Raw genomic sequence first — 23,976 nt, 5'->3', positions numbered from 1 at the left:
ATCATACAAAGTGTCTTTTATGATTACAATATAATAAAGCTAGAAACCAGTGCATTAAGGAATACTGGAAAGTATACAAATATCTGGAAATCAAATAATATACTATTAAACAATTAATGAATCAATTGATAAACACAAGGGAAATAGATACTTGAGACAAATGAAAATTATAACACAATATGTTAAAGCTTATGGGATGCAGCAAAAGAAGTGCTAACTCTAAATACTTAGATCAAAAAAGGGAGATCTCAAATTATTAAACTGACTTCACTTAAGGAAGTAGGAAAAGTGGGACAAACTGAGCACAAAGCCAACAGAATGATGGAAATAATAAAGATTAAAATTGAGGTAAAAATATATATATATGTATATAGGAAAGTAACAGAGAATATCAACAAAACAAAAACAAAAAGCTGGTTCGTTGAAAAGAACAACAAAGTTAACCACTTCAGCTAGATTGGCAATGAATAAGAGAGAAAATACTTAAAATACTAAAATAACAATATTAGTGAAAGTGGGGACATTACTACTGATTTTACACAAACAGCAATATAAAACTATACTATGAATAACTGTACACCAGTAAGTTGTATAACCTAAATGAAATGGACACATTTCTTTCTTTCTTTTTTGGGGGGGGTTAGGATTTTTATTTTTATTTTTTATTTGATTTTCTTTTTTTTGTTGGAGTATAGTTGCTGTACACATTTCTAGAAACACATAATCTACCAAAATGACACATAAAGAAATAGAAAATCTGAATAAATGTAAAACTAGTAAGACATTAAATCAGTAATCAAAAACCTACTCATAGAGAAAACCCAGGACCAGATGGCTTCACTTGTGAATTCTACTAAAATTTAAAGAAGTAACACAAATTCTTTTTTCAAACTCATCCAAAAATTCAGAGGAGTAGACACTTCCTAACTCATCCTATAAAGCCAGCCAGATGAGACACTACAAGAAAATTAGGCCAATATCCCTTATGAATACTGATACAAAAATCCTCAACAAAATATAAGGACACCTAATTTGCAACATATTTAGAGGATTGTAAACTGTGACCAAGTGGGTTTTATTCCCAGAATGCAAGGATGATTCAACATTCAAAACCTTGATCAATAAAATATACCACATTAACAGAATGAAATGTGGGGGAAAAAACATACACTCATCTCAATTTACATAGAAAAAACATTTTTTCAATGTCAATACCCTTTTATAATAACAATAATCAACTACGTATGGAAGAAAACTCTCTAAACATGTTAAAGGCCACATACAAAGAACTCACAGCTAACATCATATTCAACGATGAAAGACTGAAAGTTTTCCCCCTAAGAACAATACGAATGTCCACATTTGCCACTTATATTCAACATTATCAGAAGTTCTTGATAGGGTAATTTGGTAAGAAAAATAAATGAATACAATTGAAAAAGAAGAATAAAATTATTTCTGTTCAAAGATATCATGATCTTATATGTATAAAATCATCAACACTCTAAAAACCCTACTAAATCTAATAAACAAATTCTGCAAAATCACACCATGTGAAATCAATATGCTAAAATAGTTGTATTTCTATAAATTAGCAATGAATAATCCAACATGGAAAAGAATAAAACAATTCATTTGCTATAGCATAACAAATAATAAAACGTTTAGCAATAACTTTAACCAAGGAGGCAGAAAATCTGTTCACTGAAAACTACAAAACATTGTTGACAGAAATTAAAGGAAACGTAAATTTGTAAAGACATCCTGTGTTCATGGAAGACTTAATATTAAGATAAAAATACTACCTAAAGCAATCTACAAATTCAGTGCAATCCTTATCAAGATCCCAAATGTATTTTTTTTTTCTTTTCAGAAATAGAAAACCTCATCCTAAAATCCACATGGAACTCCAGGATCCACGAATAACCAGAAAAATCTTGAAAAAGAAAGATTTGGAGCAATCACACTTTTTGATTTCAAAACTGATTACAAAGATACAGTAATCAAAACCGTGTGATATTAGCATAAACACAGACATACAGACCAATGGAACAGAAGAGAGGTCCCAGAAACAAACCCTCGTGTACACGGTCAACTGATGTCCAACATGGAGGCTAAGACCATTCTATGGGTAAAGGATAGTCATCTCAACAAATGGTGCTAGAAAACTGAATATCCACATGCAATTGAATAAAGTTGGAGCCTTATCTTACATTATACACAAAAATCAACTCCCAAAGTCCCCACCACCAAATACCACCACACTGGGGATTAGGTTTTGGCATATGAACTTACGGGGGGTACAAATATTCAGCCTATACCAATAAGTTTGGTGAAAGTTAAAGAGGAATATTTTGTACTATTTTTCTGAAGTCCAACATTATATCAAAATAAGACGTTTAAAACAATCAATTACTTAGATATAAATCTAAGTAAAATATTTGTAAGACCTCTATAAGAACAATTATAATTGGGATACATTTAAATGAAGACTTACTGGGATATATTTTAATGAAGAAGCACATGTGCATGCGTGCGCATGCACACACACACACACACACACACCATGTTCATGAATTGAAAGACTCAATACTGGTAGGATGACAATTCTCCCAAATAGCATTGTAGATTCAGTGAAGTGGCGATCAAAATCCAACAGCCATTTTTATAGAACTTGACAAGCTGATTCAAAAGTCTGAATAGAGAGGCAATGGATCTCATAACATTGGGTTGCCCAAAAAGTTCGCTTGGGTTTTTCTGTAAGATGTTACAGACAAGCCCGAACGAACTTTCTGGCCAACCCAATACAAAAGGACATGACTTATCAGAGATTGACACTCATTAAAAGTTATAACTGTTTTTTTTTTAATTGGAGTATAACTGTTTTACACTGTTGTGTTAGTTTCTACTGTACAATGAAGTGAATCAGCTATATGTATACATATATCCCCTCCCTCTTGGACCTCCCTCCCACCACCCTCCATCCCACCCACCTAGGTCATCACAGAGCACTGAGCTGCGCTTCCTGTACTATACAGCTGGTTCCCACTAGCTATGTATTTTATACATGGTAGTGTATTTATGTCAAACCTAATCTCCCAATTCATCCCACCCTCTCCTTCCCCCCATGTCCACACGTCCATTCTCTACACCTGTGTTTCTATTCCTGCCCTGCAAATAGGTTCATCTGTACCATTTTTCTAGATTCCACATATATGCGTTAATATACGATATTTGTTTTTCTCTTTCTGACTTACTTCACTCCGTATGACAGACTCTAGGTCCATCCACATCTCTACAAATGATCCAATTTAATTTCCTTTTATGTCTGAGTAATATTCCATTATATATATGTACCACAACTTCTTTATCCATTCATCTGTCGATGGGCATTTAGGTTGCTTCCATGTCCTGGCTATTGTAAATAGTGCTGCAATGAACGTTGGGGTGCATGTGACTTTTCGAATTATGGTCTTCTCAGGGTATATGCCCAGTAGTGCGACTGCTGGGGATAGATTAACGTATCAGTGGAACAACAGTATTCAGAAACATATCTACCTTTAGAGATACTTAAATGTCGCACTGGATAAAGGATGAACTTTTCAATAAATCCTACTGAGAAACTGGGCGTTCGTTCTACATGAAATAAAATCAGATGACAACTTCACATAATATAAAAAAATTCAACTGGGATTTCAGTATATACCACCTACTCATGCTTAAACGTAAGAACCACTCTTTATTCTTCCCTTTCCTCCTGCTTTTACATTCCGTAAACACTTTTTCTTGATTGTGTCTTAAATATACTAAATCTACTTTCTATTGCCGTGGCCAGTAATCAGCTCTGAAGCATGTCATGCTTAGTCATGCCTTTGTATGTGTTTTCTCTCTGCCAGGAAAACTCAGTACACAAATCTCTGTATAATCTTCTCCCACTTATCATGCAGGGCTCAACTCAAGAGTCACTTTTTTAAACAAATTTATTTTTTTATTTATTCATTTATATTTGGCTGAGCCGGGTCCTAGTTGCGGCATGTGGGATCTTTTAGTTGCAGCATGCAGGATCTATAGCTGCGGCATGAGGCATCTTTTAGTTGTGGCATGCAGGATCTGTAGTTGCAGCATGTGAACTCCTAGTCGTGGCATGAGGGATCTAGTTCCCTGACCAGGGATCGAACCCAGGCCCCCTGCATTGGGAGCACGGGGCCTTAGCCACTGGACCACCAGGGAAGTCCCAGGAGTCACTTTCTGAGTGAAGTCATGCTTGACAATCCAATTAATGGATTCCCTAGTTTCACCCTAGACACTCTCCATGGTAGTCTCCAATTGAACCCAAAACCTGGTCCATCACCCACCCTTCTCTGCCCTGCTCCCTCTCTTGGAGCTAACCTCTATAGACTCCATCACCCAGGTTCCCTTCCTCTGGGTCTGGCCACAGGAAGGCTCCACGAGAGGACGGCAGGACAGGACACTTATCTTCCTCTTGCCTCCTGCCAGTTTTATGGAGTGGCTGCCTCACTGTGCACCTACAGCTCAGCTGGTGTCAGGCAGCCCTGTTTCCCCAGCTCTCACAGGCCACTGTCTCATTCTTCCCTCATCTTCATTCTTCAAGCCTATGGATGGTAGCTGCTTCAAGATGCTGTAGCCCCAGGGCCTCAACATCCCTTATCCCTACCTAGACCTCTGACAGTGGCACTTTCATTCAATCCTATTCAAAATACTAGTCAGCAGACCTCCTGTTTACTGTTTAAATCCTGCCAGGTACACTAGGGTGCATCATATCACCTTGTTTAATGCTTGTTATTGTGCCTATCATCATATGCGATGACTTTATTCACCTGTTTGTTTATAAGCTGCTTGACCAGACAAAATACAAACACAAGAGAAGCAACTTGTTCATGTCTCTCATCAATGTATCCCCAGTGCCAGACACTTAGTAAGCATGCTATGTATTTCTGAATTCTAACACATTTCCTGGAGGAATAAAATATAAAAAATGACATCAGTGTTACAATAAAGAGTTAGTTGCTCAAGATAAGATTTGGCTTACAAAGGGTATAGTAAGTTATGCTATGAAGCCAGGGTTTTATTATTGTAGGTTTTAAAGTAATGAGATGATTACACTTGGAATTTACAAGTAGGATCGGAAGCAATGTGAGATATGGACTGAAAAGGAGAAAAAGTAAAGGGATACCAGTTAGGAAAAGACTAATCATTCCAGGCACAAGAAAATGGAATCCAGATTAAGATGACTGCAGTGGGAATGAAGACAAGCAGATGAATTTGGGTGAAAGATCTAAACAAGAATTTAACTGTAGGAAGGCAGTGAGGGAGAGAGAAGGGAATGAGCAGTTATAAAGTGATATGGACGGTTGTCCAGTTAACAAGCCCTGAGTGGCAGGCAGACCTGTGAAATCTCCCAGATAAGGATGTCAGTCTAAGCAGAATGCAGCCGGGTGAGAGATACAGTCTTTACTCTTCACGGCTATAAAATTTTGCTTTTTAATTTTTGAAAAGTCATGCTCAGAAGCAATTAGAGGACATTCGAAAATGTCTGTAGTTACACATACATTGTGAGAGAGGTTAAGATAGTGTGAACGTTTTGAACTGTTAAAATAACACACCAAAAATGTGAAAACTCAAAATGCCCATTATTTAAGATTATTACTCACATTTCTGTAAATTTATACAAAGGAAATACTCAAAAAATAAAAGCTGGTTAAGTATTCTTGTAAATAACATTTACTATAATAATAAAAATAGGAAATAATCTAAATTCCAACATAAACAAAATGTTTAAACATAATTCCTACGATTAGTTGGTCATTTTTAACAAATAAAAGTAATAAGACAGTAGAGTAATATGGAATGATATTTACAATTTAATGGTTAACAGAAAAAAAGTCATTATAATTTCATTATTCCCACTGAACCACTTATTGATAGCTCTATTAAAATTATAAATTTATGAAGACAAAAGTCAGGTGATACTATACACAAATGACAGATTTGAATTATTAGAGAAAGAAGGCACTTATTTTTCCTTAGCGTGCCTTTAGTGTTGTTAACAATGGTGTTCAAGCTTTCAGGGAAAATTTTAATTTTTTACCTTTTTATTATGAAATCTAACACATAGAAAAAATAAGACATAAATGTACAATATAATGAATGCTTGCATAGAAAACCTGTCTAGAAACAACTGAGGCCATAACGTAGAAATCTGCCACCCCTTAACACCCTATGTCCCACCCACTCACACTCCTTCCCCTTCACAAGTCAGCACTAGTCTTCTGTGTCATGGTGATAATTTCCTTGGATTGCACTATGGTTTTAGCTTTCAGTATTCACAAATATATCTCTATAAAACAGAGTTTAGCTATGCCTAAATTACATGGATTCCATTGTGCTTAGCTTCTTTTCCACAAGTTATGTTTATAAAATGTATTCATGTGGTTGTAATTCCCATTCACCAATTATGGCCGTTCCATTGTATGAATACATCACTGTTTATTTGTACATTTTACTATGAATAGACATTTGGGTTGTCTCTAGTTTGGGACTATGAGAAAATATGCTGAGAGGAAATTTCCCTGAGAGTCAAATGCTAGATCATAGAGTATGTGCATCGTCATGTTTACAATAATGCCAAACTGTTGCCCAAGGGGCAAGATTTATACTCACCCAGGCAGTGTATGCTGCTCTGAGACTCCACATTTTTTTGAACACCTAGTGTATTGAGACTATTTATTTTTTGCCCACCTGATAGTTGCGTAGTAGGAGCTCATTTTGTTTTTAATTTACATTTCCCTGATTACAAAAAGGTTGAACATATTTTCATGGATCCATTGACCATTTGGAATTACTCTTTTGTGAATTACTTGTTCAAATCTTTTCCCATTTTTCAAAATTGTTTCGTCTTTTTAAAAAATGTTTTCTGGGCTTCCCTGGTGGTGCAGTGGTTGAGAATCTGCCTGCTAATGCAGGGGACACGGGTTCGAGCCCTGGTCTGGGAAGATCCCACATGCCACGGAGCAACTGGGCCCGTGAGCCACAATTGCTGAGCCTGCGCGTCTGGAGCCTGTGCTCCGCAGCAAGAGAGGCTGCGATAGTGAGAGGCCCGTGCACCGCGATGAAGAGTGGACCCCCACTTGCAGCAACTGGAGAGATCCCTAGCATAGAAACGAAGACCCAACACAGCCATAAATAAATAAATAAATAATAAAAAATGACTAATACTCTAAAAAAAAAAAATAGAAACTGATAAATGGTCAATAAATGTTAACTATTATAACTTTAAAAAAAAAGTTTTCTATGGGTTCTTTATATATCCTAGTCTTTTGTTGGTTATATCCATTATAAACAATTTTCCCATTCTGTAGATTATATTTTCTCTCTTTGCAGTATCTTTTGATAAACATAAGCACTCAATTTTTATGTAGACAAAATCTTTTTTTTATTAAAGTTAGTGATTTTTGGGTGTTTTTCTGAAAATCTTTTTCTGATGCTGAAGACATGATATTTTCTTGTTATATTCTAAAACATTTACAGTTCTTTATGTATGTATGTCTGTAATACATCTGGAAGTGAATTTTTAGCTGGGTCCAATCTTTATTTTTTTCTATATGGTTTTATATGCCAGTATTACCTGACAATTTTTGTTTTATGTATTTCAGACCTACGTTAAGTCCTCACAGATTCAGAAATATTTTATTTTCACCTCTTCTTGTTAGACTTATCCTTTCATCATTACTTAATGCCTCTCTGTGTAACTAGTAAGACTTCTTGCCTTAAAGTCTGCTTTGTTGACAGCATATTTTTTTTGTTATCATATTTTTTGGTCCTTAGATGTAAAATTAAAACAAGAGTTCATGGTTGCATGTCTGAGCAGGATTTTAGAGTCTAAAATACCTTATTAAAAACAATTGTATCTACTAAACAATTCACTTTCACTGCATAATTAAATTACAAAAGTACACTTTATTAATAAAATTATCTCAAGATGTTTAACCTGTAACCTAATTATTTCTAACTACTAACACAAACACTGTATCACCATGAAAGAGCTCCTTGCTTAAGTTTCCTGGGACTCCCCAAAGCTTTGGATGTGCAACAGAAAACCTTATTTATAAAGAAAGCAACAGAAAACAACAGTGCTGCATAAACTATTAGTGAGCTATACATTCATCCATAACATTCAATGAAAAACAGTCTGCTGCCTCATTAGGAGGAAAGGCGTCCTATCTAGGTATCACTTTATCAACACCAATACTCAAGAGACTCAAACTTTCATGTCCATCAAATCACCTAGGATGCTTATAAACGGAAATGTGTGGCTCCCACACCTTGGATATATTTTTGAGAAGGTCTTCAGGTAACTTTGAGACAGTGCCATAGTTTAAAGAGGAAGAAGAAGGAGGAGTGGGATATTATGTAAAAAAAAATGTTATTTGATGAGCTTAAATAGGAATAAAATAAAAAGGAAAGCAAAACATACAGTCTTACAGAAATAATAGAAACTACAGAAATTACACAGTAAAACATATTTTAGAATCTGTGTTTTAAAAACTTCTATAAGAAATAATATAATATTCTAGCTGGTCTTTGGTTGTAGTATCTTTATGATATAATTTATGAAATTATGAGACATCTATAATTCACAAATTAGAACTTTTTCATTATTCAGTGTCAAAATGACTGACAAAATGATGCATATAGTAAGCAATGATAAATGTGTAAAGAAGTACTTTCAGTGAAAATCAATTTAAAATGCTAAATTAACTAGAAATGAGAAAAATAATACAGGTAGAAATGTTAAGTCTCTAGGTTTATAAGCAAACGATCTTTATCTGTGATCTAGACATAAAGGTTAAATGAGTAAAGATATCCAAAAAAGAAGAAAACATCACCGTTTTCTTTACCAACTGCTGAGAAAGTACATAAACTTCCCTCACATAACAGACATGCTTATCTCAATCTTTGCTGAACATAAACTTGGTGTGTCTTCATTTTGGAAGTTAAGTCACTTTACAAAGCATCTCATATGTTTTATGTGCTTCTATCTAGTATTCCATTTCACACTTGAATGGATAAGTTCATTTAATATGTTAATTTTGTCTTGTAACTACTGTTATATTTTATAGTGCTTACCAATTTGGAGAATGATATAAATGTTTTTTGGGTAGTATGTGCTCTTTAAAATTTTTAAAGTGATAGCCTTCTGTAATATAGACTGTAGTAATCACTGTAAAAAATCTGTAAAAATGACTGTATATGATGGGGACCTGAAGGTCACATTATATTTAATGAGTTCTGTGCAAAAAAGGAGCTCAGTCTCGCTTAAGTAATCGAACAGAGATGATAATAGCATAAAGGTAATTCTAAATTAAAATATTTATTTACCATAGAACAACACAAACTGAGATACAGCAAATCATTACTTGGTAAGTATACTGAGCAATGATAATGATCCCATAAAATTCAAAAAATAAATGTTATTTCTCTCCTCTATGCAAAGATATGACTCTTATCGCCACATTAAATTTGAACTCTCCCACTTTGCTTTCAAAGCCTGTCATTCCCCACAGCTCTTCTGATACTAATCCTCTAGTCCCAGTCAAGCAAAATTCCCCCAGAAATCTGACACTCAGTCATGCCCTTGCTTGGGTGGTACTTGCTAAGCCTGTATCTTCAAAGTTTTACCTCAAGTCTCAAATCACTCAGAAAACCTTTTTTTCAATTATATTAATCCTATATAGAGATTCATCCTATCTCTAACTTAGTTTGCTTTATATAATCTCCTTTCTGTTCTCTTCCCTGTAGTTTGGCGGTCTCTTGTTCTCTAATTGTTTCCTGGATGCATCTCCTGTATCTCTAAGCTCTGTGGGCCAAGACATATATTTGGGAGAGCAAAGCAGTATTTTAGATGCAGAAAATATTTTGGAGATTTATATAACAGTTTTATTATATACTTCCCATGGTGTTTGTTGTCAGGAATAAAAGAGTTGCTTAATGAACTTGATCCAATAGTACTGCATATAATAACTTGAATGTTATAATTACATGGTAAAATTAGAGTACCTGAAAATTGTGTTATCTGAACTTTTATAAACACAAAAAAACTCCAATGATGAAACCTATCATTTCAACTGAAAGAGCTATGTTTATTTCAAAATTCTTAGAATTAATGAGATGCAACTATTTAAAATTTTTAGTTTGTCTTAAGGCTTTATTGACAGACAATATAAATGTATTTAATAGACAGCTAAACTACTAAGTTTTGGTCTCACTGTTTGGCATTGCCAGGCTTTTCTTCATCATTTTCTGTGCTCTAGCGTGATATGCGTAATCACAGATTATCAAAACAGTCACAAGGTTGGCATCTGTAAGTGCTTTATTTGTTAAATTTGTATTGTATTTCCTGAGATAAATTTTCAGTACATTTTGTCAAATTTCATATCCTTAAACAAAAACAAAATTATGAAAAAGTAAAGCAAAATCTAACCAAGTTAAATAAAGCAAAGCAAAAATAATATTTAGTGCTCTACCATATGAAAAGGTTTTTAATCTAACATAAGATAGTAGAAAAGAGGGAAGAACAGAGAAGACTCAAACAATGGCACTAATGTAGTGATATTTATGTTAGAAAGTCTTTCAAGACTGAAAGTTAATTGGCTCACTCCACAGCTGCAGATGGAAATTCAGAGACTGTGAACCCACGTCCTCATCCTAAACAGCCTCTACAGACGGTCCTATAATGAGCACAAAGATGCGGAAGCCAGATAGCTGCTCAGATCCTTTAGTGCTAGGATCAACGGTCAGAAGGAACAACTGGTAATAAAGCGGCTCATATACTTACTTTTAAAAGAAGTAAAAACTTACCTAAACCAGACTATACAAATGTAAACTCTTCAAAAATTAATTCTAAAGGAAATATATTTTGGCTGTTAAGATAAGTAACCCTAGGTGTCTCATAACTAGTATTTGTGCTTCCTCCCAGACAGCTGCCTAACACCCCAACCCCTCTTCACTCTAGTATTAAAACAAGGCCAGAATTAATTTGGTCTTTTTCTTTTAAATCTTCAAATTGACATAGTCTTTTCAAACACACTACTTCAAACCTAAATGATAGTAAAAATAAGTGATAGACATTCACTTAGGCATAATGAAGACAAGTGAATTTTCATACGTATAAACCATAAAATCATAGTTCATTACATACCACAGCACTCAGGACATTTTGGGTGTTTCAGGATATTCATTCCATACCCTGGGAAGCAGCGATTAATCCAAACCATTTGGAGAGTACCTTCAATGTAGTATATCTCAGGCAACGGCTCTGCACGTCTGCCCAGAACTTCCACTTGTTGATTAAAAAATCTCTCTATGAGATTTTTAGCCTGAAATAGAAATACAGTATGAAAAAATTATCACATAAATGTAATTTTAGAACAAATAAGGATGCTTATGTATTTAGAAGCAGGGGAAACAAATTCTCAAGGTCCTTATCTTTTCTTGAATTCATAGAATATAAATAACACCTGTAAAACTGAAAAGATATCACCTATAAACCTCAAATATTTCTAAATGTACTTCCATATACAACACAATGAAAATATTTCAATATATAACCAAACTTTTTGGTCCCTTTGGTTTTGAATAATATATGGATGGGCTTAAGAGCAAAAACAAGACAGCTTTTTGAAATTAAATGTACTTTCAGAAAGGTACTCTAACAATTAAACGTTCTTAAAGAAATGTACTTTAAGAATCTTTAAGAAGCATATCCTGAGACATCTGCTCCACTCTGTAAATAAAGAAAAATTAGGTTTAAAGATGGAATACAGCACATGTTAAAACTTCTAGCTCTGTTTCAAAAATCAAATTTACAAAATAATTAAGGCATAATTCTGATCTATAATTAATTACCTTTTTACTTGTAGTAATTATTCTGGCTTGACTCCTAAAAGTAACAAGAGGCTTATACTTTTCAGTGGCTGGTAAGCCTTACCTGGTAAAGCATGAGGTATGGTCATGAGTTCACACCCTTGACAAGCTAGTTAGTTCTGCTCAGTTCTCCTGTGCTCACCTGCACCTCTCATGTAGTCAGGACAAGGGTAAATGAAATCGTGCTCATCTATAACCACTAATGGTGCATCTCAATCTACTGACTTCTCCAGATACCTTACAAATTACACCCCTCCGATGAAAATTTCTATAAATAATTGTAAAAGTGTTTTTCAATATACTGCATTCAACTCATTCTATTACTGAATTACTATATTTTTACAGTCTAAATGGTTTTCTTGTACTTCTAATAAATTCTGTCAAATTTGCTGCTATTTACAATTTTGGTTAAGGAAGTGCTTATGAATTAATTAGCTACAAATCTGGTATCCAATTAACTATATTTAAATGCAAGACTACAAATAAAAGTATCAGGAGACATGATCATAATCACTTGGCTTCCTGACACCCTATGCAGGAGAAAAAAAGAAGAAAAAAAAACCAATGAAACTATACCTCACAAAACCTGACAAGAACAAAAATTATCATGTAAATCAGATTCCTGTTTCCTGTTTTCTTTCTAAGAAGGAGAATGAGGATAAATCTCTTATTTGATAAAAATGGAAAGAAGGCAAGAAATTATTTGAATCATTGACTAAATTTTTTTTAAAATAATGAGTATGTTGATGGTTGACATGGGGTTAATTATTTGTTCCAAACAAAGTGTGAAACTGAAGAATTCTGAGTTGGGTAAAGATTAAAGATTTTAAAGTAAAAATTTTTGGACAAATTTGGATGACATAAGAACAAATCATAATTATAGAAATTCTTCATAGATTAATCACCTGGTTTAAGATACAAAGAATTAATACAACTGAATAAACATCAGATTGCCTGGCCCAAGCTACTCCTCCCTTCACCCACCCACCCCCAAATTTTATAGAATTATTAAGCATATATGGAAGGAATATGTTCTATAATTATTGGTTATTGATTACAAGACTAGAACAAGAAATCATTACCACTTCAACAGTAAGCAGTTTGTAAACTATATAAACTTCTGCATGGAGAAGTTGAACAGCTTACTTTAAATACCATCATCTGCTCAACTGATCATGCCACATTAGGTACTGAAAAAGGCGACTAGAAAGGCTTAATATGTGCTCTACATTAGTCCAGCAAGCGATGGGAGTCCTAGGATAGGCAAAAAATGTCATACATTATACACGACCAGAGTTGAATTGGAGCTCCAGTATCCATGAGGGGAGAATTCATTATGTACCAGGTGTTATGGACAAAACACTTTTAAGATAGAGTCCCTTGGAAACCTTTGGTTAACACCTATATTTGGGGAATCTCTTTGGAAAATGACTATAGTCATCAAATGGGGCTGGAATTAAAAAGCCAAAAAAAACCCCAAAAAAACAAAAAAGGAGAGGCTTACAGTATCTTGGATGAAATGGAAAGAATTGTGAATTTGCATAGAAAAGACTGGTGATCTCAGTGCTCAGTGAGCAAATGAGAGGTAGGGTGTCCGGATCTTACAGGACAACGTCCCAATGAAGAACTGTCGAAAAATTTTAAAACAAAAACACAAACTTGTCCCTCTCGTGGTAGGAACACCAACATGGATGATGTACACTCACTCATATCAGTAAAGCAGGCAGAGAACTATGAGATAAAGCTCAGTTTCAAAGCAGAGCCAAACGGAAGAGGAAGAAAGTAAAGGGTTATATAATAGTTTGAATTCTATGAAAGTTGGAATCCACTCCAGGACGCATAATGAATTCCAGAACTTTAGAAAAAAGAAAAATTTAACTTTTCAATGTAGTCTACTTCAGTCCTGAAGCAAAAGACAAAAGAATCGACTCTTCACTCAGCATTGTCACTGAAATGGTAGTTGCTCCACAAGAAATGAAACCTGTATTAGAAAACCAGATTTTTTAGAAGAAAGATTAAAGATAAATTATAATTTAGGTTTTGAAATTATTAGAGATTTAAACTGTCATATTAAAGTTTTTTAAAGTAGTATATTTCTAATTGAAAAAAGCAAGCAGATAAGATAGGAGTGAGAGGAGAGAAGTGACATTTAAAAATACAGAAAAAGAATTCACATTTCCAACCATATGGTGCACTAGATAGTCTGAAAAATCACCCTGCTAAAAATCACCTAACTGAACATAACACAGCAAAGATATTGTGTACTTATATTTCAACAATAAGAGAGGAAGAAAAAAGTAGAAAGGAAAAAAGGAAGACAGGGAGAGACAGAAAGAAAGCCAGAAAGGTGCTAAAAATGAAAATTACAAACCTAATATTAGCTGAGTCCCTATTTCATTTCATGCCAATCTGAGTATTCCAGAGTGTTATAATTTAACAAACAAAAGAGCTAAGGAAAAAAGGCTTAAAGCTGTTAAAAACAAACAAAATAAACAACCAAGAAAGACTCTAAGTAGAACAGTGGAGCAGGAAAAGAAATTCAATTACAAAAGGGAAATAACAAGAAAGCCTCTCAATAGGGTAGGGAGGGGGCAGCAGGAGGGGGTGATGGAGTGGAGGGATGGGGGAAAGCAAAACTCCTCTGTGAATTCCTACACGATGGTTTGCTTTCAAAGTGGGTGTGGGGTTTTGTTGTACTTTCTGTGTGGTACAAGATACCCAAGTCAGAAATTAACATAAAAATTTGGCTTTGATTGAGAACAACCATGGAACATTAGGCAAAAGCAAACATAGTAACTTTACAGAAAAACACACACAACCTAAGCCAAAGGGGCTACATCTACTGATAAAGGACTGACAAACATGACTTATCAGCCAGAATTATGTAGCAGAGGATGAACTAAGAAACAACAGTGGGGTCAACAAACTGCCAAATTAGACCATCAAGAAATTCAGATAATGGAGCTCCAGTGACATAAAATAGAAAAAAATGATATGAAGTATCCTTAGAACACATGAAGACATAAAAGTGGTATGAAAACACAGGAAAGGAAATTTATATCACAATAAAAGAGAAAGTATATTTGAAAAATTACCTACTTAAATTACAATTAATGAAGGGAGTAAAAAATGGAGTGAAATTAAAAACTCAGTGGACAGACTGAACATCAGATTAGGCCTTGCTGGAGCCAGAACAATTAAATGCAATAAATAATTGAAGAAATTACTGAGAATGAAGAACATATTTTAAAAAAGAAAAAAAAGTAAGAGAGAGGTGGAGAAATCAATGAGATAACCTGAAACATACTAAATGGGAGTTCAAGAGAAGCAAATGGGGCAACAGGTAATTTTCAAAGATGTCTGGCAGAAAAAATTTCCAGAACTGATCAAAGTAATGAATCCTCAGATTTCAGTGGAACAATAAATATAGGAAGAAGGAAAAATACATGATACAGAAAGACTGAGATGCAAGAAGAAATCGTAAGCAAAGAAATGGATAAAACTGTGGGTAAATCTAAACAGACACTGACATTCTGAAACAATCTTAATAATAAGTGAAAAATAAAAAAATAAAAACTAGAGTACTAGAAAACAAAACCTTGAAAGATGAAAACAGGTCATAACAGTTAAAGGTCTTTAAGGCTTTTGTACTCTTTTGGAAGGTATATAAACTAAGTAAGTTTTGGTTCTGCTACGAAGAATACATTAAAATTTGAAACAAATCCAGAAAAAGAGTGAAAAAAAATATAACAAGAAAAAAGTCAGTTAAAAAAAAGTTTAATCAATCCAAAGAAGATAGGGAAGGAGCAAAACCAGAAGAATAGAAAACTAGGTTAAATGATATATAATAGAATGATAAAAACCCATCCACATAAATCAGCAGTATGATTTGAAAACAATAAAGCAATGAGCAAGACTATAAAACAGTATCATTCTTTAAAAGGCACAATCATCCAAAAGAAAGAATAAAAGGAAAGAGTTACAAGAGATAGGACAAATAGAAAAAAATGGAAAAATTGTGGATTTAAATCCAAATCATTGATAATTAAATTAAATGTAATTGGTCTAAATATTCTAATTAAGAGGCAGGGATTATTAACTTGATTTGTTAGCTGGATTGTTAACTATATCCAAAAGGAATGTTGTCAGTCACATGGCAGAATAGGAGATTCCATTCTTCGCTGCACAAAAACACTGATTTGACAACGATTCAGGGATGAGAATACTTTTAGGAACTCCTGAATATAGTAGAAATGTTCCAGCACCCCCATGGACCACAAAACCCAAGATCAGACACACTGAAAATGGTAGGAGAAACTGTTTCACTTTGACTGCATCACCACTTTCCCAGGTCACCAAAACGCAGCACCCACAGAGATCCCTCTAGACCACAACTTCTCCCTCAGGGGAAGGAAAATGCAACGTGAAGGTTTGGCTTTCCCAAGCTTGGGGTCACTTCCCATGTGGACTCCTTCTGGAGGTCTGCTTCTCTCTTACTGCACCTAGAACTCTGAGGAAATTAGCATGGCCGAATCATTTAGAGAAAGCTGAGAACAAAGAAAAGGGGTGGAAACTCATGGCACCTGGCATGTGTGCCCTGACAGGTGGCACACAGATCTAAGCAGGCGGTATGGAAGCCTGCAGCAAGTTAAACTCTGCAAAATTTGGTGAAGGCACACAACCCTGAGACTGTTCCTTCAGGAGAAAGGAAGAGAGATGGAGCTTGCAACCCATGGCTCAGAAGCAAGGGCACTGCCCTGGGGAAAAGAGAAAGGTGACTCTTGGGGCACTTGGCATGACTCTGCAGACTACAGAGAAGGAGGAAACTCCAAGACATCCCCTTTAGGAGGGAGGGAGAGAAATGGAAGATGCATAAAAAGCCTTGGCATTTCAGGCACTGCCCTCAGGAAAAAGGAGTGGTTTGCTCTTAGCACCTGATGTGACTCTCATAACCTGACATGGCTCTGTAGGATTGAGAGAAGAAATAATTCTAAGACATCCACCCCAGGAAAAAGCAAGACTTGAGGAGGTGTAGCCATAAGAAAGATAAGAGAGACTCCTAGAAACTCTAGTCTGGTAAAGGTCATTCTCTCCTGAAGCCAGATCATAAAGATTGGAAGAGGAAACTTTTCTTTAAAAGCACAGGCACCAATTCCAGCATACCAGGATCACAAAGAATCAATAAAACATGACACCATAAAAGAACAACAACAAAAAAAAGCTCCAATAACCAGCTACTAAGGCCAAAGATATGAAGATCTATGAATCACCTAAAAAGAATTCAATATAATCTTAAAGAAACTCAGTAAACTACAAGAAAACACAGACAAAATCAAGAAAACAATGTGCACACGTGCATGCGTGTGCACACACACACACATACATACACACAAAACCCAAGAAGTACAACAAAGAGATACAAACCATAAAAAAGAACCAAACAGAAATTCTAGTTTGAAAAATACAGTGATTGGACTTAAAAATTCAATAGAGCTTCAAAGGTTGACTCAATCAAGCATAGAAAAGAATCAATGAATTAAAAGACAGATCATTTGAAATTATCCAGTCCGAGAAACAAAAAGAAAAAAAAGAGTGAAGAAATCCTATGAGACTTATTTGATATCATTACCTAAATCAATACATGCACTATGGAGTTCCCTTAAGAAGAGAAAGAGAAAGGACTAGAAAGCTTATTTAAAGAAATAATACCAAAGAACTTTCTAAATCTGCAGAGGGAATGGGAATCCAGATTCATAAACCTTAAAGAATACCAAATATGTTGTACTAAAGGGAACTACACCAAGAAACATTGTTAATTTGACAATATTCACAAAGACAGAACTATGAAAGTGGCTAGAGAAAAGCAATTCACCAAATAAAGGGTACCCCCCCCACACAAATAATACTATCAGTGATTAGAAGTCAGTGGATGTCTTGGCACAAACCTTCCAGGCTAGGAGAGTACATAATGAAGCATTCAAAGTGCAGAAACAAACAAACAAAACTATGAACCAAGAATACTATACCTGTCAAACCGTCCTTTGAAAATGAAGGAAAGATGAAGAGTTTCCCAGGAAAACAAAAACTGAAAGAGTTCAACACCATTAGAAGTCCCAGCATCTCAGTGCTCTGCCCAAGTGAGTGAACTGCCTTACAAGAATTGCTAAAGAGAGTTCATCAAATGAAATGAAATGAAAGAACACTTAACAGCAACATTAAAAAGTATAAATCTCACAGCAAATACAGACTAATGTAATACTGTAAGGGTGATACATAAATCACATCTTAAACTAGCATAAAAGTTACAGACAAAAGTATCAAAAATATAAGTATAAAAACCTGTAATTAGATGTACAATATAAAAGATGTAACTTGTGACATCAATAACATACTGTGCAGGGGAGAGTATAAGTATAGACTTTCATATGCAATTCATATGCAATACAGACTTGCATATGAACTAAGTTATCAGCTTAAAGTACACTGTTATAAGATTTATACATAAGCTTCATGATAACCAAAAAGAAAATATCTTTAAAAAAGAGAAAGGAATCAAAGTGTATCAATACACAAAAAAGTCAAATAACAAAGGATGACAGCAACACTGGAAGAAAGGAACAAAAGAACTACAAACATACAGAAAATAATTAACAAAATGACAATAGTAGTCCCTTACCTATCAATAATAACTTTAAATGTGAATAGATTAAACTCCCCTGTAAAAAACATGACATGGCTTAATGGACAAAACAAGATCATCCAACTATATGCTGTCTACAAGAGATTAACTGTAGATTTAAGGACACTTATAAGCTGAAAGTGAAACATGGAAAAATATCCCATGCAGATGACAACCAAACAGAGCAAGGATGGATGTACATATATCCAAAAAAATCACTTTGAAATAATAAAAAACTGTAATAAGAAACAAAAAACGTCATTATATAATGATTAAGGAATCAATTCAACAGGAAGATATAACATATATATACACCCAACATCAGAGTATATAAATATATAAAGCAAACACTGACAGAGCTGAAATGAAGAATAGACATCAATACAATAATAGTAGGAGATTTCAATACTCCAATTTGAATAATGGATAGAATATTCAGACAGCAAATCAATAAGGAACTACCAGACTTGAACAACACAATAGACCAAATGAACTTAACAGATCCACAGAATGTTCCATGCAACAGCAGAAGAAAATGGATTCTTCTCAAGTGCATACAAACATTCTCTAGGATGGGTCACAAAACATGTCTTTACGAATATAAAAATATTAAGCTCACACCAAGTATATCCTCCAACCACAATGAAGTGGACCTAGAAATCAATAACAGAAGGAAAATGAAACGATTCACAAATATGTGGAATTTAAACAACACATCCTGGGACCACTGAGTCAAAGAAGACAACAAAATATCATGAGACAAATGTAAACAAAGACACAAAATACTAAAATTTATGAGGTGCAGAAAAAGCAGTACTATGAGGTAAATTTATAGCAATAAAAGCATATGTTAGAAAAACAGAAAAATACCAAATAAACACCTAACTTTACACCTCAAGAAACTAGAAAAAGAAAGACAAATTAAACCCAAAGTTAGGTGAAGTAAAGAAGGAATAAACACTACAGCAGAAATAAATGAAGTAGAAAACACAAAAATAGAAGAATGATGAAACTAAGAGCTGTTTTTTTTAAAGATAAACTAAGAAGACAAACAATGAGCAAGACTAACAAAGAAAAAAAGAGAGAAGACTTAAATAAAATCAGAAAAAATAAAATCAGAAATGAAAGAGAAATTACAACTGATGCCACAGAAAGAGAAAAGATGATTATTTTCTTTCATAAATATTTTCTTTCATAAATCATAAAAGAGGACTATTATGAAAAACTATATGCCAACAAATTGAATAAGTTAGAATATATGGCAAATTCCTATAAACATACAAAATATAGAGGCTGAATTCAGAAATAAGAAAAAGACAGAAAACATGAACAGACCAATAATAAATAAGAAGACTGAATCAGTTATCAAAAACCTTCTAGCAAGGAAAGCTCCAGGACCAGATGTCAACATAGATGAATTCTACCATATATTTAAAGAAGAATTAATACCAGAATTTCTTAAACTTCATTCAAAAAAAATAGAATAGGGAACACTTCCAAACTCATTTTGTGAGGCCAGTACCACTCTGATACCAAAACCAGACAAAGACACCAAAAGAAAAGAAATTTATAAGATAATATACCTGATTAACATACATACAAGAAACCTCAACTAAACACTAGCAAACCAAATTCAACAACATATTAAAAGGATTATACACCATAACCAAGTGGGATGCATCTTTGGTATGCAAGGATGTTTCAACATACACAAATCAATCATTAACAGAATGAAAAATAAAAATCATATGATTATCACAATAGATGTAGAAAAGCATGATTTCACATCCATTCATAATGAAACTTCTCAATAAAGTAGGAATGTTAGGAACTTGCCAAAATATAAGAATTAAGTCCATATAGAAAAATTCCACAGCTAGCAGCACATTCAAAAGTGAAAAACTGAAAACCTTTTCTCTAAGATCTGGGCAAAGAAAGGATGCCCAGTCTTGCTACTTCTATTCAATATAGTACTGAAAGTCCTAAAGAGAGTGGTTAGAAAAGAAAAACAAATAAAAATCATCCAAATCTGAAACGAAGAAGTAAAATCATCTGCTTCCAGATGAAATGTTCATATATGCAGAAAACCCTAAAGACTCCACAAAAACTCTTAGAATAAGCAAATTCAGTAAAGCTACATGATACAAAATCAACATTAAAAAAATCGTTGTATTTCTACACACTGGCAAGAAACTATCTAAAAAGGATATCAAGAAAATAATCCCATTTACATGAGTACAAGAAGAATAAAATACTTAGAAGTAAAATTAAGTAGGAAGATGAGATGTGTACACTAAAAACTAAAAAACATTGATGAGAGAAACTTTTTCTAAATAAATAAATGTAAAGATGCCCTACATTCAGATGGAAGACTATTGTGAAAGTGTCCAGAATACCTAGAGGGATTTAGACATTCATTGCAATTTGCTTCCAAATCCCAATGGCATTTTTTCCAGAAACAGAAAAAAAAAAAAAACCCTAAAATTCATCTGCAACTACAAAATATCCCAGTCAAAGCAATTTTGAGCAAGATGAACAAAGCTGGAGTCATCACATGTCTTGATTTCAAATTACATTACAAAGCTATATTGATCAAAACCATATGGTATTGGCATAAAAACAGATATATTGTCCAGTGAAACAGCATGGAGTATCCAGAAATAAACCCACACATATACTGTCAACTGGTCTTACACAAGAGAGCCAAGAATACACAATGGGGAAAGGATATTCTCTTCAATAAATGGTGTTGGGCAAACGATTTTTCCAGATGAAGAAGAATGAAATTGGACGCTTATCTTCTACCTTATACAAAAATCAATTCAAAATATATTAAAGATTTAAATGTAAGGCATGAAACTGTAAAATATCTGGAAGAAAATATCGAGAAAAAAAATCTGACACTGGCCTTAGCAATGAAAACTTGGATATGATACAAAAAACACAGGCAACAAAGGCAAAAACAGACAAATGGGATTAAATCAAACTAAAAAGTTTCTGAACAGAAAAGGAAATGAACAAGAAAACAACAAGGCAACCTATGAAATGGGAGTGTATTTGTAAACTTTGTATCAGATAAAGGGTTAATTTCCAAAATATATAAGGAAAACATAAAACTCAATAGCAAAATAATAATAATAATAATAATCAAATGATCTGAATTTTAAAATAGGCAAAGGAACTGAAGAGACATTTCTCCAAAGAAGACATACAATCAGCAGGTATATGAGAAGATTCTTAACAGAACTAACCATCAGGGAGATGCAATAAAAACCGCAATGCACTATCACATCACACATGTCAGAATGACAATTATCAGAAAAACAAAAGACAGAAAGTGTTGGTAAGGATATATAGAAAAGGGAATCCTTATACTTTATTGGAATAAATGTAAATTGATGCAGCCACTATGGAAAACAGTATGGAAGGTCCCCAAAAAATTAAAAATAAAATTACCATATGATCTAGCAATTCCATTTCTAGGTATATATCCAAAGTAACTGAAATCAGGATCTCAAAGAGATATCTACACTCCCATGTTCACTATTCACAGTAGTCAAGACAAAGAAGCAACCTAAAAGTCCATCTGTGGTTGAAAAGATATATAAAAAACTGTGGCCTATACATATAATGGAATCTTACACAGCCACAAAAAAGAAGGAATTCTAAGGACATAGTTGAACTCAACACCACCATGAATCACCTGTTATATCTGACTTCTATAGACTGAGTCATACAACATCAGGAGAATACACATTCTCCTCAAGCTCAAATGGAACATTCACCATGACAGACAATATTCTCCACCACAGCACACACTTTAACAAATAAACAAGAACAGAAATCATACAATGTCTGCTCTCAGATCATAATGTAATTAAACAGAAATCAATGGATATTAAACAACACACTGCTAACACATGGGTCAAAGAAGATATCTCAAGAGAAATTTAAAAAAGTATTTTGAAAATTTTAAATTTTAAAATTTGAAAATTTTAAATTTCAACAAAATTTTAACAAAATTTGTGGGGTATACTAAATAATAATTAAAATAGTACTCATGGATTAAGAAACAGAATTAGAAAAATAAGATTGCTTTCTGTTCTCAATGCCCTGAAATTTAACTCCTATTTCAAAAGTAAAGGAAAAAATATATCCCTGGGATGAGAGGTAACCCCTACAGAAGTTTTTTAAATGGAAATATCTGGTTATATATAAATAGATGATTTAAGCTACATTTCAGGAGGCTTAGTGAGTACAAATTAAGAAATCATCCCCCTGTCAATTTCACTGGGCAAAAGTAACGGATACTGACCTATAAATATGCATTACCTATGATTTTAACAGAAAATTTTCACAATCATAAAATGTAAATTACATTGTAGTCCAAATATTTTAAAATATTATTTTTAATAAAGTGTTCAGGGTCATTGAAGAGTAATCTGAAGTAGGAAAATCTGCCATAAATTTACTGAGCATGAATAATATGTTAAGCATAATGTAAAAGACAAAACTAAATTAAATTGCTGCTGGAAGTTACAGCATAATTTTCACCTTAAGCATAGATACAAGATGCTGAGTATAGGGCAATGTGAAAACAGTTAATAAACAGTATAGATCAAATTTATTATTTAGGATTAATAACAGTAACATGGAGAGAATTCTTCTGGATTATTAGTTATAAATTAATTTGCAATAGCAAACAAGGCCATATAAATGGGAAAATCCTATTTCCTAATACAATCAGTTACAAAATGCTAAATCTCAAAGCATTTCATAAAAATATTAACTCCACTAAATTCTTGTCATTTATTATTTGATGTTATTTGATGAAGTTTTATTTTTATTGTTGAATTCCCTAAGTGTGTGTGTTGCGGGGGGTGGTGGTGTGTTCTATAAATAGCTAAGATGCTTACTCACACCCTGGGCATGTTCACCATTTCCTCTTTTTTCTCACCTCACATAACATACCTTAGATAGTCTTTTGGAAGATTCACAACTATGGTCTGCACATGGATTGGGTCCTTTTTCAGTGTCTAGAGATGAAACTGAGAAAATATTTTATATTTTATCATGGGTCTAAACTACTATATCACAATATTTAAATTGGCTTTTGAAATATAAAATAGACCATGTGTCTAATATTTCTATTCCACTAAAAAATTAAGCAATTTTCCAAATGTTAAATCACTCTTTTCAGCCAAAAACCTAATGTAAAAATTTATCTTATATAAATCAGGAAAACCTATTGCAGTAAACTTAAGAGTATGTGGCAATTGACATCATACAATTTTTAACAATGGAATTATTTTGCCTTTTATACCATATATATGTATATGTATGTATAAATGTGT

General features: G+C 33.7%; 1 protein-coding gene across 2 annotated transcripts in view; it reads right to left on the bottom strand.

Annotated features, from left to right (window-relative positions):
• The window catches only part of ZPBP (zona pellucida binding protein), a 93,387-nt gene that overhangs the window by 25,942 nt on the left and 43,469 nt on the right, over positions 1–23,976 (bottom strand). For both annotated transcript variants that reach the window (XR_009504901.1, XM_059932917.1), the window contains exons 6-7: positions 23,594–23,670; positions 11,219–11,396 (exon numbers count right to left, since the gene is read on the bottom strand). Coding sequence is in view for 1 of the 2 variants with exons in the window: in XM_059932917.1 (XP_059788900.1) it covers positions 11,219–11,396; positions 23,594–23,670 (255 nt within the window). In the remaining variant the exon portion in view is untranslated. The remainder of the gene's footprint in view (positions 1–11,218; positions 11,397–23,593; positions 23,671–23,976) is intronic.

Source organism: Balaenoptera ricei, chromosome 9, assembly GCF_028023285.1.
Source record: "Balaenoptera ricei isolate mBalRic1 chromosome 9, mBalRic1.hap2, whole genome shotgun sequence".
NCBI lineage: Eukaryota > Metazoa > Chordata > Mammalia > Artiodactyla > Balaenopteridae > Balaenoptera > Balaenoptera ricei.
Note: the sequence above shows the minus strand (reverse complement) of the source record. Positions and strands in the feature narration are given on the sequence as shown.